A 17,758-nucleotide genomic window follows, 5' to 3' on the forward strand; every position below is an offset into this window, starting at 1 on the left:
AGCATTCATTAGTTTGACGGAACAAAAGCAGGCATTCTCTATTATAAAGCAGAGGTCAAAACTGGTGTCTGTGTTTTGTTTGGCCTGCAGAGTGTTTAAATATTGAGAAATTTCACATAAAAATACTGATTTCCGGCTTCTCTTGGAAAATGAGTAGAGCGAACAACTCGGGGGCTACTAAGGAATAGCTGCCCCTCCAGAAGGAGGTGCCCTCTGGTTCATCATCACAACCTGAAGTCTCACCCCAAGCCTGCTGTGGGCACTGATGCCACTCGCCTGGTCTCTGCAGGAATCCCAATCAACAGAGCTCTGCTCTGAAGCTGCATTTCTCTCCTTTAAACTGGGGAATGGATTAGTAGGCTGCTGCTATCATTTGCTGCCCCCTCAGAAGAAAGTCAGGAGAGAATGTGCTCCAAGAGGGCAGTTTTCTATCCTGCCCCTGGCACCTGTTACAGTAAGTGCCTGATATGTAATAGGTGTTTGTTACTTTCTTCTTATATGGATGAATATGTAAAAGACTAACTCTCGAAGAGAGTATAAAAAATCTATCTGCTCACTGGCTAGGAAGCCTGGGCTTGTTATGCTTTGGAAGCTTTTTGAGTGACCAGTACTGCTCCCTATACCTTTTCTTTATTTGAAATTCCAGGGGCATATGTGTTGATGGTTCTCTAGGATTTTAATGGAAATTAAGATAAAAACCAAACAGCAATAAGGAGAAGCTGCCCCTGTTGGCTTTCAAGTTTTCCCTCAGAAAGGTGGGGTGATATTATTGAAAAGCTGCAAGTTCCATGGGTAGAAGAAATGGGTAGAGTAGCTCTTCTCACAGGCAGACAATGGTGTCTGCTAGGACACCTGTGATGATGCTGTCTTATGGAGCTGCCGTACTTTCTGGTTCCATCTTGGGGGCATTGTCAAATGAGTGTATCTATGCTATAAGTGCTCAGCTCTCAACACCTGACTAGATAGGGCCTTCTTATTATTCCTCTGGCCCTTTGAAGACCAAGTGCAAATTTGGTAGGATGGTTGGCATAAGGACCAGGGGATAAAATCCCACTGAACATCACCAGGCTGAACAGAGTCATGAGAAGCCTCTATTGGAAGTCCTTGACACATAGTAGAGTGCAAGAGTTTGGTCATAATCATTAGATATCATCAGTCCTTTTCTGAGAAATGAGCTCTCTCAATATCAAGGCTAGAATAGCTGCTGGTATATAGTACACGCTTAATAAATATTTGCTAAATGAAGGCCCAGCAGGGGTTTGGTGACACAGAATGGGCTCACATTTGAGGTGCACAAGTGGGATGGAAAGATTTTAAAACTCTATTCTCTTCAGCTCTAGGTACATTGTATAATCTTTCATTTCTGGGGAAAATGAAGCAACACCATTATACTTATCCCATGAATGTTTTGTTAAGACATTTATCAAAATAATGCTGAAGCTTGCAGGTAGAATGTTCTTTAGAAATGTCAAAGTCAGTGTTATGGTTTGGATGTGAGGTATCCCCCAAAAGCTCACATGTGAGACAATGCAAAAAGGTTCAGAGAATAAATGATTGGGTTACTAGAGCCTTAACCCAATCAGTGAATTTTGAGTGGTAACTGAAGGGGTGTGGTAGGAGGAGGTAGGGCATTGGGGGCGTGGCTTTGGGGTATATATTTCTATCTGGTAAGTGGAGACCTCTCTCTGCTTTCTGATCATCATGTGAGCTGCTTCCCTCCACCACACTCATCCACCATGATGTTCAGCCTAATCTTGAGCCCTGAGGAATGGAACCGGCTGTTAATGGACAGAGACCTCTGAAACCATTTGAGCCCCCAAATAAACTCTTTCTCCTCTACAGTTGTTCTGGTCGGGTCCTTTAGTCACAGCAGTGAAAAAGCTGATAAAATAGTCAGTAATTAAAATTTTCTCCTGCTGGCCTCCATGACAGAAATACTGTGGATTAGGTCATTGAGGGGTTTGAGGCCACCAAACCCTAAAATTCCTCTTCCCATTCCCATTGCCTGGCTCATGTCTATAGGCTCCACATCTAACTTATAATCACAGCTTCTAGATAGCCCACTCTGACAGCCAAATTACTGGGTGTTCCAATTACTATTGCTACAAAACAAATTACCCCAAATCTAGTGGTAGAAAACAATAATTTTCTTATACTCACAGATACTATAGGTCAGGAGTTCAGACAGTGGAGGTGGCTTGTCTCTGCTCCAAAATATCTGTAGACTCATTTGTAGCCTTGATTAAGACTTGAAGGTGAGGATCTTGTGTAATTCAGAGTCCCATGTCTCACATATCTGCTGGTGGGTGATGGCTGCTTTGGCTTAGCTGGGCTGTCAGCTACCATGACCATAAATGGCCTGTCCGTGGGCTACTTTGGATTTCCTTGTGAGATAGAGCCTAGGTTCCAAGAGTGGGCATCCTCCAAACACTAGGTTGAAGTTGTATTGCCTTTCATGACTTGGCCTTCTATCATATAGCAACACTTCCATAGTCATAGGCCCAACCAAATTCAGGGAAAGGGAACAAAGACCCCACTTTCAATGGCAGGTGTTAAAGTCATAGTGTATGCATGAGTGTGGGATGGGAGATACTGTTATGGCCAACACTGCAAATGCAATCTGCTGCGATGGGTTAGATGGGTTTCCCAATTACCTTGTATTCAACTCCACTGACTTAAAAAAAGAAAAAGGAAGCTTGTCTGCCTCTCTCATTTGACAGTAACTTCAGTGAGGGAAGGAACTGAATTATTCACCTTTGTCTCTTCTGTTTCTAGCACAGTGCTAGCACACAGTGGGCATTCAACATATATTTGCTGAACCGAATTGAATAGCAAGGAAGAATCAGGGATTCCTAGGGCCCCCTCTCATGCTGGCTATGGTAGCATAAGGGAATTCTGACCAGGATAACAAAAAGTGAGGGGAAAGTGCCAAAACACTTTGCTGGGGCCCAAGGCCATTCCCTGTGAATGATCCTGTATGACAGGTGACCCGATGCTTTCTGATGCCTCCCAGGCTATGTATAGGAAGTAACTACAGGAATCATGACAGACTTCATATTTTCCTTTTCTTGGTGCTTTTTGCAAACATTATTTTATCCATTCCCCTTATATCTTTGTGCCATAAACACAGCAAGTACAAGATTACATAAGTGGAGATCTGTTTTTTTATGTACATACACCCATCTGGTAGAGCAGAGAGGACCCTGGACAAAGAGTAAGAAAGCATGGCTGTCAGTCAGAGCTCATTCACTGAGCAGAAGCTGTGCAGTTTTGGCAAGCCAGCTCATTTTCCCAAGCCTTGGTATTTTTGCCTATCATGTAGGTTATGCAAATTTTAAAAAGGCAGGCCTGTCTATCTCACAAAGTTGTTTTTGGAATTACACTATTTAAAGTGTAAACCAATATGCAGATATGAGATGCTATTATTATAGTAGTTTTTAAATATATTCATATGCTCTTAAAATGCCTCCATTTGAGGGCTGGGGTTGTAGTTCAGTGGTGGAGCGCTTGCCTCGTATGTGTGAGGCACTGGGTTTGATCCTCAGCACCACATAAAAATAAATAAAATAAAAGTATTGTGTTCATCTACAACTAAAAGTATTTTTTAAAAAATGCCTCCATTTGAAAGGCAGAACTTAATTCTCGGGTCCTTAAACGTGGATCAGACTTAGTGATCCGTTTCTGCTGTCTATGCACCATGTACTAATCAACTGCACCCCTGGAGCAGCTTCAGGGATTCATTTCTAGTGAACTGACTGGGGCAGAAATGATGCGATCTTGGCTTCCAAGGCAGGGTCACAGAAAGGATAGCTTCATTCTCTCACAACATTCAAAAGTCAGCTATCATGTCATGAGGACACTTAAGTAGCCCGTGGAGAGGACCATGTGGATGGAAGCAGAAGGCCTCCCACCAACCACCAGCACCAGCTCGCCAGGCTTGGGACTCACCCACCTACCTTGGGAAAGGGCCTCTTGGCCTTAGCTGTAACTACAGGCCCAACCAACATCTCAACTGCAACCTCAGTACAGACCCCAGACTACTTCCCAATTAAATTGTTCCTGAACTCCCAGCCCTTAGAAACTGTGAAAGACAAGTACTGTTCACTCTTGTTTTAAGTTACTAAGTTTCATGGTAATCAGTTACATAGCAACAGATAACTAATACATAGAAATATGCTTTATCAACCAATGATAGTTTCTCTGATCATGTAATGGAGTGGTTTTGACCCAAGCCCTTTTTACCTGTTCCTGGTGACTAATAACATTTCTGTGGGAGGTAATAACATTTCTGTTGGCCTGAGCAGATAGACAGGAGATAGTTTAATTCTGCCATTTCCTTTGAAAACAAGCCCTTACTTAGCCAGTATTAGATTGCTTTTTGATAAATGGGAAATAACAACAATAACAAAACCGAATAGTAACAATACCCAAATGGCTAGAAGCCAAAGCAAAAGTGGGAGCCAGGAGTCTGGGATCCCAAGAAATTGATTTTAGTGCTGACTGAACACCCTCCAATTCTGGGCTTCATTCTCGTCTACTATGAAAGTGTTACCCCTGAGGGGCTCTGGAGCCTCAACCCAGTTCTTTCTTTCCTGTACAATGGGGCCCTCCATCCAACACTCTCACATAAAAAGGGCAGTAACTTTGCATTTAGCCATCACATTTTCTGCCCCAGGCTCTGCTCTCCTCCCCCAACCCTTTAATATATCTGTGAACCAGGTTGTAGTTGGGTGTGGTACCTAGGAAAGTGTTCTCAAGGCAATGGCTAACCAGCTTGTCTAAAGAACAGTCTGCACTGTCACCTTCTTAACCACATGCATTAACTCCCTTGGCTACCTGGTCCCATCACCAAAACACCAGAAAGCCAGTAGTTTTGATCAGCAAGTGGTCCAGATGCTAAAGGCTGAGGATCTCTGGTCTGGCACTAATCCTGGTCCTTGGCAGGGCTTGTCACTCTGCCCTTTATCCTCTCCACATAATCTGAAACAGCCTGGGAGTCTGAGCATGAGGCATGAACTGTTCAGCACCTACTTAGAGACACCTGCTCGCCTGAGAAGCAGCAACTTTCCATCTGCTCTGCTGCCAAGGGTTAGTGGAGCCTTCAAAGAATAACATTTGATCCCTTCCCTCTGCCCAGGAAAGATTTTTTGAGGAAAACATACACATTCATTTTGTAAAAATTCGCTTATTTAAAAGGCATGACTTGTCCCCCAAATAACTTATGGTCTTCTTTCCTAGTTCATTAATTAGTTGGACTAACCCTGGAAAAAGTAGCTAACAGATTGGCTGATGTTTTAATGGAGCCTCATTCCAGTCTTGCCCCAGATTGCATTCAGGGGTTTGTGAAGGCAGTGCGGCCACTGCAGACACAGGCGCTGGCCGCAGAACAACACAGGCGAGCTGTCACACTTTGTTTTTCTGCTTGTTAAATCCGAATGCTCCTAATTAGTTATCCTGCCTGCTAACGCCTGGGTGGACAATGGCACAGGGCTCAGAGCTGCTGAGAGGCTATGAATACAAGTTCCTTGGGCTCCTGAAGCTTGGGGACTGGTGACTGGGTTGTGGGCACTGAGGCGCTGTTCCTGTGGGCTCTGGATTCAAAGATATTGGCCCCAGTATGAATAAAGGTCATCACCTGTTACTTCTTTGGTGAAAGGGCAGCTGTGCTGAGTGCCCACTTAGGCCCGGCCTTTGTCCACTGACTCTGAAGAGTGCCTACAGAGAACAACATTCTCTGATGATGTGTTTATTTGTTGGGTCAGGGCCATGCAAAATAATTGATATAACATCCTTAAAGAATTCAGCAAAGTATGTTTTCAAAAAGTTGCCTTGACATGCCTTGGGCATCGACTTTTGGTGACCCTACTCACTAACTAGAACATACTGTGAAGCTGCTGAGGTGGGACTGCTGTTTGTAGTATTTCTTTTTTTCTTTTTTCTTTTTTTGTGGTGCTGGGGATTGAACCCAAGGCCTTAGTGCATATGAGGCAAGCACTCTACCAACTGAGCTATATCCCCAGCCCCCAACTGAGCTATATCCCCAGCCCTGTTTGTAGTATTTCTGTTTTGACAAATGATTAGGTCACACAGGTGACAATTTACAGCTCTCTGGGTATGGGGACCAGCAAAAAACTTAATGAAGAGTTAGTTCAAGAATGTTTTAGTGGGTGTTCATAAAGTTTGCAACTTTAAAAACTCACTATTATTCTGACATATAAACAGCAGAGATTCATAGAAATAGAAAAAGCAAACATGAAATTCATCTGTAAAAATAAGAGACCTAGAATAGTTAAAGCAATCCTTAGCAGTGAAATTCATCTGTAAAAATAAGAGACCTAGAATAGTTAAAGAAATCCTTAGCAGGAAGAGTGAAGCAGGTGGCATCACTATAGCAGACTTTAAACTATACTACAGAGCAACAGTAACAAAAACAGCATGGTATTGGCACAAAAACAGAGTGGTAGACCAATGGTACAGAAAAGAGGACACAGAGACTAACCCATAAAATTACAGTTATCTCATATTGGACAAAGGTGCCAAAAACATACATGAGAGAAAAGATAGCCTCTTCAACAAATGGTGCTGGGAAAACTGGAAATCCACATGCAACAAAATGAAATTAAACCTTTATCTCTCATCATGCACAAAACTCAACTCAAAGTGGATCAAGGACCTAGGAATTAAACCAGAGACTCTGCGTCTAATAGAAGAAAAAGTAGGCCCTAATCTTCATCATGTGGGATTAGGCCCCAACTTCCTTAATAAGACTCCTATAGCACAAGAATTAAAAGCAAGAATCAATACATGGGATGGATTCAAACTAAAAAGTTTCTTCTCAGCAAAAGAAACAATCTGTGGGGCTGGGGATGTGGCTTAAGCGGTAGCGCGCTCGCCTGGCACGCGTGCGGCCCGGGTTCGATCCTTAGCACCACATACAAACAAAGATGTGTCCGCCGAAAACTAAAATATAAATATTAAAAAAATTCTCTCTCTCTCTCTCTCTCTCTTAAAAAAAAAAAAAAGAAACAATCTGTGAGGTAAATAGAGAGCCTACATCTTGGGAGCAAATTTTTACCCCTCACGCATCAGACAGAGCACTAATCTCTAGGGTATATAAAGAACTCAAAAAGCTAAACACCAAACAAACAAACAAACAAACAAACAAAAAACAAATAACCCAATCAATAAATGGGCCAAGGACCTGAACAGACACTTCTCAGGGGAGGATATACAATCAATCAACAAATATATGAAAAAATGTTCATCATCTCTAGCAATCAGAGAAATGCAAATCAAAACTACTCTAAGATATCATCTCACTCCTGTCAGAATGGCAGCTATTAAGAAGACAAACAACAATAAGTGTTGGCAAGGATGTGGGGAAAAAAGATAACTCATACATTGCTGGTGGGACTGCCAGTTGGTGCAGCCAATATGGAAAGCAGTATGGAGATTCCTTGGAAATCTTGGAATGGAACCACCATTTGACCCAGCTATCCCTCTTCTTGGTCTATACTCAAAGGACTTAAAAACAGCATACTACAGGGACACAGCCACATCAATGTTTATAGCAGAACAATTCACAATAGCTAAACTATGGAATCAACCTAGATGTCCTTCAATAGATGAATGGATTTAAAAATGTGGCATATATACACAACGGAATATTACTCAGCAATAAAAGAGAATAGAATCATGGCATTTGCAGGTAAATGGATGGAGTTGGAGAAGACAATGTTAAGTGAAGTTAGCCAATCCCAAAAAACAAATGCCGAATGTTTTTTCTGATATAAGTCACTGACTCATAGTGGAGTAAGAAGGGGGAGCATGGGAGGAATAAACGAACTCTAGATAGGGCAGAGGGGTGGGAGGGGAAGGGAGGGGGCAGGGGGTTAGCAATGATGATGGACTGTGATGGACATCATTATCCAAAGTACAGGTATGAAGACACGAATTGGTGTGAACATACTTCATATACCACCAGAGGTATGAAAAATGTGACCTATATGTGTAATGTGAATTGTAATGCATTCTGTTGTCATTTATTTTTAAAAAAATCAATAAAAAATTAAAAAAGCAGAAATTCACTACCAAATTGTGCTATGTCCATATATGAAAATGATAAAATGAACCCCATTTATATATAAAATCACAATGCACTAATTAAAATAGTAATAATAGAAGGGAGATCAGTAGAGTAGAGCAAATGGACCAGGGAGAGGGAGCAGAGGAGAAAGGGAAGGTTCTAGGTAGTGAGATTGATTAAGCTATATTATGTGCATGCATAAATATGGCATAATGAATCTCACTATTATGTATCTTTCAATGCCCCAATAAAAAACTTTTAAAAAGCAATTTTTCATTTTATATTACTCAGATGAACATTTGTAATTTTGTTTTATTTAGGGTCTAATTTTAAATTAAGTTCCACTTAGAGGGATAGCTAGTGATCTCAGGATAGTGTATGCAGATATATATGTATGCATACATTCATCTACCGATCTACCCACCCAGCCTCCCAGTGATTCACTGAACATTTACATCTTCCATGAATTATGTCAGTTGTTTTGTGTAAGTGTTCATTGCTTTAGAATAAAACAAACAGCTGGGACCTAGGCAACTCTAAAAAGGTAGTGTGCATTTGGTTACTTCTCTTTTCTTGGCTCTCAGGTGCTGTAGGTCTTTCCCTTTGGCATCCTTCCCACTTTGTAACCCTTTATTCCAAATTCTAGACTTTTCCTTCCTTACCTGTCATTAAGACTTATCTGTGGAAATATTTTCTCCTGAAATATCATGTTATGTTTTCAATTTATTAACAAGACAAATGAATCTGTGCCAAAGTAACAATTTATTTTCTTGGGCAATATATATTATGTTAAGTAGAATCTAAACTTCTTAACTTTAAGGAAGGGCCTACTTTGGAAATTCAGGACTCTGAGAAGGTGAACAATGGGAAAATCAGCCCGCTAGATTGTCTCACAGAGGTGTGTGTGTGTGTGTGTGTGTGTGTGTGTGTGTAGCTGAGGTGGTGGGCAGTGGAGGGAGTAGGTGGAGAGGGGCTACTCTAACCAACTGCCTCCCCCAAGGGACCATCCAGTATCCTTTCTCTTGAATCATGTACAAATAGAATCATTCAATACTTAACTTACAAATGCCCCAAAGGTGAGTAACACCAGAAGAGTTAGTCATTAATATGCATTTTAGGTTTTGTTGCAAGAGCACAGGTAGACAGAATTTAGAAGTCAATTTGACCTTTTCTTTTAGCAAGTAGAAGGAACTCTAGAAGAATTCTCCTATCATTTACACAGTCCAAGGAATGACATATTAAACCAAGGTTCTGATTTGCACCATAAGAACAACTAGAACTCTTGAATAGTAACTTACATATACTGGTAAAATTTGGAACTTCTTTATCAGTGGTAAGAGAGCCAAAGGAACATGAGTAAGGGATGGTTTGTTACACACTCACTGTGGAAAGGGGAAAGCTAAGGCACTAAGGGTATGTTCCCACTGCCTCACTTGAGCATATCTTTTTATAGAATTCCTGACCTAAACTTTCCCACTGATTTGTGATAATGGTGGAAAGACTGAAAATAACCAAACATAAATTCTATTCTATTTCCCCTTCTCAAAGCATCAAACCAAGGAAAAGCTCTCAAAAGAAGTTTCCCCATTAAAAATATGCACCAATACATGACCATTTGTTCACATATGGTTAGTGATTTCCTTTATAAGAAACTGCTTTGTCATTTCAAAAACCCACTATGCATTCATACTTCCTGAATGTTTCTGTTCGTAAGATTTTATTTTAACAAAAAAAAAAAAAAAGGGATTTTATTTTACAATTTAACCTACCTCAGGCAGAAAATGTAAATGTTAATTTTATATTCAAAGTGCACAGATTGAATATATTCTTCTAATATTATCTACTTTGTAGAACAGAAATTTATCTGGAATTCCAAACTTAAGAAATGAGTGAATCAAGCTCGTATTCTCAGGAACTTCTCAGATTTGGAGACCCTCCACCTCTCTATGCTGCTGCTTTCTTGGCCCTGCCACTAGGCCAGAGGGGTTCTTGTCTCTATTTCACATGTGATGGCTAAGGCTAAATGCTGCCAATTGATCACAGTAGATAATGACAATGTACTGTTGAGCTACTACCATTTCGATGTGTATGCTAGTAATACACGGAGAGCAATTTAGTTACTTAACATCCAAATAAATTTTGCCAATAACTGATGCTCAGTGAGCAGTAGCCAGGTGACTGTGGCTCCCAGAACAAATGGGAAAAAATCTCCTTTACTAGGCAATCATCAACCCTTGCTATTTATTTCCTCCTATCCAAGTGTATAAGAGTAAGAAAGAATACATGCAAAGAGGGCAATAAATTCAAATAATGAAAAGCAGGGGGAAATTGTCTTGACTGTAAAAATAGATGCATAAAAGTAGCTTGAAATCTTCAGCCAAATTGAGGACTAAATCTATTTACTAAAACTTTAGAGACTATTATTTATAAATATGAATCTGGAGAAAGACAAGAAGGTGGCAAATTTTTTGGCACCAAAATCCTTTCAGCACCTTTATGTATTATTAGTGCTTTGCATACTATAATACTTTTAAATTCTCTACAAATCACGTATCTCTCTACCATATTCATTAAAGGTTTACCTTTTTTTCTTTTCAAAGAAAAACGTTTGTTTTTGAAATAAAAAGTAATGGAAAAATGTACTCAAATGTACTCAAGAGAAACTTGTAGAAAGAAATCTGTGCATTTAGGAAGAATATTTGTATTGTCATTTTCTATGATTCTTCAAGCACTTGGTTTAATTTATCTTCTTTTTCCCTTCAAAATCTGTACATGAAAATTCCTTTTTCTACAGTTATTTTATAAGATAGAAAAATCTGCTCTTATAGAAACCTTTGGGAGTGAGGAATGAAATCAAACAGGGGAAAATAATTTATTCTTAAATTCCTGAAGCTGAAACAGGATGACAAAGCAGCTAGGGAGATGTGAAAACGGCCCAGGGCCTCGAGGAGCTGGTGGTTGGGTCAGGAAGGTAGGGTTTCCTGCTACCATTGACTAGCTCTTTCACAAAGCAGAAGTATTTTTTTTTTCTCTCCCTCTCCCTATGTTCTTACTCTTATGTGTTTTCAAGATCAGTTCAAACCTAGAAAACATGCTTGTCATTTACCCAGAAACTGAAAGAAGATGGGGTAGGGGGTGCCCTTCAGTGCAGATAGTCAAAATGCAGACAGATCAAAAGCTAAATCCAATTTAACCCACCTCAGGCAGAAAATGTAATTGAATTAAACTTCCTCTAAATATGATAAGTTTGGGGCTCTTAAGCCAGGCACAAAGACCTGGGTTAGAGTGAGCTGCTCAGTAAATGGATGCATTGAGCTCTAGCTGCCCCACCCACGGGGAGTTTGATAAGCTGTTGATTGCCTTTATCACTTTACTACCAGGCTGAAAACTGATTAAGCTGCTTATGGGGCTCCGGGGGCTAATGGCCTGGCCACCAAGAACACCACCAGCACTGATTTAAGCAAGCTGCTTGGCACGTATGGTTTGATTATTATAAGGGGAAAAAAGAAAAGAAGAAGAAAAAGACAGCAGGGTACAGGAAAGCCTTAAAAAGCAGGTTTTATTATTCCAAACGGGCACACACTACTTTGATACCCTAAAATGAATACGGAATTACTCTGATTCTTTCTCTTCATCTAATATCAAAACTCGTTTCTGAAAGGCTTCCTCAAAGAGTATTCACTTTGGAGCCACCCATTCTATTTTAAACCACCTTTACAAGAATGTTTGGTGCCTTTAAAACCCACTTCTCAAGTGATAGAGTCTGGGTCCTCATACTATGATCAGACGGACTGCTAGAAAGTAACAGGAAATGCACATTGAGTGTTTCAGCTGATTATTATTCTTGGAACACCACAGCATAATTGTAATTAAAAATATACCCCTATCCAGTTCAGCCAGTGCCGTAAAGCTTGCTTGTGCAGTAAAGAACACGCAGGACTGAAGGAGTTGGAGCAAACTGATATGTTCCAGTAGGTTTGAATCTGACACATGAGTGGAAATTAAAGCCCCAGGCTTCTCTCAGACCTCTTCAACTAAATGTTCTAAAATTATTTCTGTTATTTAAAATAACTTTCTTGGGCTGGGGCCGTAGATCAGTGACAGAGCACTTGCCTTGCACGTGTGAGGCACTGGGTTCAATCCTCAGCACCACACAAAAATAAACAAATAAAATAAAGATATGCTGTCCATTTGCAACTACAAATTTTTTTTTAAAAAATAATAAAACAAAATAACTTTCTTACCTGCAGAGGAACAAAGAACACAAAAGTCTTCAGTTTTTTTTTAATGAAAACACACACACACACACACAACACCTTAAAAAAGAATTTCAAGTTTGAAGAACACCCAAAGGATATGAACACAGTTTTAAGTGGATCTCATTCCTTCTGGGTGAAACAACCAGAGAGGAAAACAACAGAAGATCAGAATCACAGTAGTTTGAGATATTCTGAAAGTTGTCACAATTGCTTTTTAACTGACTCTTGAAAGAATCAGTACATATATATAAGGAAATTAATGCTTTCATTTAGTGTCTGACAGCTTCTTAGGGAGTAAGATGTAGATTTAAATGATAAACCAAAACTTAACATACTCAGAACTTAGGGCTGGACACACAAAACCTTAGTTTCTTCCTGGCTGCAAACCTGGTCAACCATTAAAAGGACATGTACTAACAAAAGTATAAAAAATGATTTGACTCTTAAATGTTCTGTTGTGTTTTATTAAACTTTAAAAGTCATTCATCTGTTTGGCTTGAGCACAATCATTGGCTTAACACATGCAATCATTAAGTTTTTCATCTTTTTTCTTCACATTAAAAAAAACTGAAATAAAGTCACATGCCAGAAAATTCACTCTTCTAACGTAAACAACTCACTGATTTTTAGTATCCATGATTGTGCAACCACCATCACTTATTCCAGAACCCTTTTATCACCCTCCAAAGAAATCCCACATCCACTAGCAGTCTCTGTTTAACCCTCTAGCTCCCCAGATCATAGCCAACACTATTTTCTGTCACTATGAATTTGCCTATTCTGAATATTTCATTTAAATAGAATCATAAAATACAAATGATTTCTTATCTGGCTTCTCTCACTTCACATGATGTTTTCAAGGTTTGTCCATGTCATAGCATGTATCAGCACTTCACTCCTTTGTATGGATGGATAATATTCTATTGAATGGATAGACACATTTTGTTCATCCATTCATTAGCTGATGAACTTTTGGTCTCTTCCAGTTTTTTTGCTGTTATGAATAATGCTGCACAAAACAGTTTTGTGTGATTTTTTTTATCTGAATTTATGTTTTTAAGTCATGTGGGTATATACTATGGGGAGGAATCACTGGGTCATATGGTAAATCTATGTTTAACTTTTTGAAGAACTGCCAACTGTTTTCCAGAGTGGCTATACTACTCACATTCCTACTAACAATGCATGAGAGCTCCAGTTTCTCCACTTTCTTGCTAGTAATTGTTATTGTCCTATAGTATCTTTTTATACTGTTTTTTTCCCTCCCATTTTGAACAGAAATTAAGTATAAGGGATTGTGATGAACATGACCCCAGTGATGGCAGGACTCAGTGCCAAGACCATAATCAACAGACAATTCCCTAGAAGAAAATGAAAAATGCAATGGCCCCTCAGCACTTACCTGCTGCAGGTCAGCCAGGGAATACAGGTGGATCTGTTGAAGGAGGTATTCTCTGGGGAAAATTCTGAAAAAAGGGCAGATACACAAGTAAATTGTGTTGCCACAGACACCTTTTCTCATAAGTTTCAAAGTCTTATTCAAGAATTCTTATCCTCTGACTTCTTGCCTTTCTACCCCTACTCTCCAAGTCTTTTTTTCTCCAAATCTATTAAGAAACTCACAATAATTTCTTTTCCTCAAATATTTTTGTAACATAGATCCCAGAATGAAAAGAAATGGCAGTATGAGTTTCATTGTCATTGTTGTCTCCCTCTACCTTTCCCTCTCCCTTTTCTCCTTCTCCTTCTTTTTTCTTGTGGTCCTGGGAATAGAACTCAGGACCTCACACATGCTAGGCAAGCACTGTACCACTGAGCTCCATCTCTAGACCTGGTCTTTCATTTTTACTGTAAATGCTACAAGTACTGTGAAATGGTCTAGACCTGAGGACCAGGGCATTAGTTTTCCCATACCAGTTGTGTCCCTAAAAAGCTGTATGAACTAGGGCAAGTCCCCTAGCCCCAGAAACTTCAGCTTCTGCACTATATAATAAGGGTGACTGAAACTGAAATGTCTCCAAATAGATTTCTAGCTGTAATACTGCAAACCTAAATTAATTTCAGAGTTTAGGAACATTGGATTAACAACCCACATGTATGTCAGAACCTTCTATGGTTTTCATTAATGGGGAACTGTGGTATTGATATCACATTAATGAACTATCCTTTAAATGTATAGTGATGGTAATATTTAAAACCTAAGTGCAGATGAGAATAATGAGTGTTACTGTTTGGATTTGGAATGTCCCCCACAGGCTCATGTGTTGAAGGTTTGGTCCCCAAAGCATCAGTGTTCAGAGGTAAGGCTCGGAAGTGATGAGAGCTGTATCATCAATGGATTAGTCCATTGAAAGGTTCAGAATTGAAAGGACTGTTGAGTGATGGTGGAAACTAGAGAAGGTGGGGCCTATTTTGGGGAAGTAGATCACTAGGGGCACACACTGGAGGAGCATATCTTGTCCCTGGTCCTTTTCTTGTTTTCTCCCTTTGCTTCACAGTCAGCATGAAGGGGGCAGCTCTGCTGCACCATGCTCTTGGTCATGATGCTCTGCCTCACACAGGTCCAGAAACATGGAGCTGAATGACTATGAATCAAACCTCCAAAACCATGAACCAAAATAAGTCTTTTCTCCATCAATATGTTTTTTTTTCAAGATTTTGTCACAGTGACTAAAAGCTGATTAACATAATTTAAAAAATATATTAAATAGGGGCTCTCAAACAAAATTCATATCTTTGCTATTGTCAATCCACTGCATCTGGAGAGATGACAGTGTGTGAACAGGAAAAAAAATTGATCTGGGCATAATGGTACACATCTATAATTCCAGTTTCTTGGAAGGTTGAGGCAGGAGGATTACAAATTCAAGGCCAGTTCTGGCAACTTAGTGAGTCCCTGTCTCAAAACAAAAAATAAATACTTGGGTTCAATCCCAAGTACCTAGCATGTATTAGGCTCTGGGCCCTGGGTTCAGTACTAAGTACTGCAATAAATAAATAAATAAATAAATAAATTTTAAAGAAATGGATAATGAGCAAGCAAAAATGTACCAAAGTATAGATAGTTGGAAAATACCACACATACTTGAAACTCATGGTGCTGGCATTTTCTTTGTCTAACATGTTACTATGCAATTATCTTATTATTAAATGAAAAAAAGCCAACTCATTCAGTTAACATTTATGACTGTCCATTACATGTCAAACACTATGCCAGTCATTAGGGGGACATCTGTGAATAAGATCTGAGTTCAAGAATCAGGAAGCCGAGTGAGGGCAAGGCATAACATGGATATAGAAGATGGTAAGAGTTGTGCATGGAGTACATACTTCTGGACTGATATGACGTGTGGATTATAACCCTGGCTGTCTATTAGAATCACTCAGGGAGCTTTTGAAAATGACAGGGCTTATATATGTGTAGAGCCCAGAAATCAGTACTAAATAATAGAACAAAACAACCTCCATTTGCAATAACACATGACAAAGATGATCAAGAGACCTATTCCTATGGTACCTTACAGTGTTAAGCACTAAGAACAGTAAGAGAAGCCCACTTTGGGCTTGGCACTCAACACACATCATTTCATTCAGTCCTCACAATAGTCCTGAACATTAAGTACAAGTTCTGTCTCACATATGAGGAAATGGGCTCACAGGCATAGATTGATTTGCCCAGGGTCACAAGCTGGGATTCAAGGCCAGGATTTCTGAATCTATAGGTCTCCTTCCAGTTTCCTGGGGTTGGGGGTGGAAGAAGGAGGGAGGGAGGTATGAGTTAACCATCCTATTTAGCTATAGCATGCATATTTCTTCCAGATAGATGTTTGTTACTGTTTAGGCCAGTAGCAGTATAGTCAAATGACTTTTTTGAAGCGGTCAAAATGCACTTTATTGTGCCCTCTGAATTCAGTAGGGGGATGGAGAGACTGTAGGCAGTTATACCCGACAAGGTCTTACATGTTTTTAATGACAAGTAGTGAAAGAAGTGGGGGATTGGTAGACACAAGAGGCTTTTGGAAGAAGAATTAACAATGTTTAGAATGGGTGAGGAGAAAGGAGTTGAAGGTGACTGAAGTAGGCTGGTGTGGGTGATAGAATGGTGGTGCCATTGGCCAATGGAGGGCAGATTGTCAAGGAAGAGGACAACCATGCTGAATATTGAGTGCTTGTGTAGGGGACAACAAGTATGGATGAGTGTGTGAGGGATGCAGAAGAGACAGGGCACTACTGGCATCAGCATACAGGGACAGCAAAAGTAGTGGGGATGGATGAAACAGACCAAGAGAGAGTTAACAGGAAGGGGACTGAGCACGGACAAGGGTCATCTGTTTTTAATTTGTTTACTTTACAATATCCAGAACTATCTAAAAGTATACTTTAGTGGTCTTCAACTTTTCTCATGCTTGAGAAATACATTTTGCAAAGAATCAGGACTGGATATGTACTTCAGTGTCTAAATTTCCTCTTTTTGTGTAACATGTTCACATCTTTATACCCTTTATCCAGCTTCACTCAAATGTTTACATCTTATATAACCATGGAACACTGGTCAAAACTCAGATATTAATTATTATGTTTATTATATTTACACTTCATTCAGATTTCATCAGTTGTTTCACTAATGCCCTATCTCTGTTTCAGGATTCAGTCTGGAATATAACAGAACATTTAGATATTATTGTTTTATTGCTGTTGTTGTTGAATGTATTAAAGCATTTGCAAGGCAACTTGAGACTCAAATATATGTGCAGAAAAGGAAACCGAGGACAGTCTTTCAGAGGGACTCTGAGGGTAGCAGTATACGATGTTCTAGTATGGGGGACAGGGTGATTGGGAGTACATGAATGTGAGGAATAATCTTTTTGAAAGGTAATTGATAATGAAAATCCTTAGGTAGAATAAAATGAAAGTGATGTGGTAGCATACTAAGAAACAGCAACATTGTGATTCAAATAAGTGGCTGAACTGTCATTCAAGATTAGCTCCTACCTCTTCTTTTGGTTTTCAGGAAGTCAAGTCAGCTGGACAGAGTGAGAAGGGAGATGACTGAAATAATCTATAGCAAGGACAAATGGAGGGCAGCGTATCTGTTAGGTTTTGCTACTTAAAATTTTCTCTACTCTAAAATCTCTACAAATTTCTAAAATGTCTATATCTTGTATGTAGAATACAAGAATTATTTGCAAATTTACAAACCAAATCCTACTGGCATGCCCTTTATGCTCTAGATAACTAGGGTACTAAGTTATCCAATCAAACAAATACTTACTGAGTGTCAGGCACTGGAGATGGATTCTTCAATGCACATAACTGATGAGCAAAAAAGAGACTTTCCAGTGTCTCCTTTCTGGGTCCTTCTTACTTCCAAACATTGTTCATTATTGTTTTCACAATAACTAACTCACTTTGA

At 39.6% G+C, this 17,758-nt stretch overlaps 1 protein-coding gene across 2 annotated transcripts in view; it reads right to left on the reverse strand.

Annotated features, from left to right (window-relative positions):
* Plekhm3 (pleckstrin homology domain containing M3) overlaps positions 1-17,758 on the reverse strand; it is a 219,853-nt gene that overhangs the window by 103,506 nt on the left and 98,589 nt on the right. For both annotated transcript variants that reach the window (XM_046462966.2, XM_046462964.2), the window contains exon 6: positions 13,748-13,811. In XM_046462966.2, the coding sequence (XP_046318922.1) occupies positions 13,748-13,811 (64 nt within the window). The remainder of the gene's footprint in view (positions 1-13,747; positions 13,812-17,758) is intronic.

This window comes from Marmota monax, unplaced genomic scaffold (genome assembly GCF_021218885.2).
Source record: "Marmota monax isolate L192 unplaced genomic scaffold, Marmota_monax_Labrador192_F-V1.1 WCK01_AAM20220418_F8-fsc00095, whole genome shotgun sequence".
Taxonomy (NCBI): Eukaryota; Metazoa; Chordata; class Mammalia; order Rodentia; family Sciuridae; genus Marmota; species Marmota monax.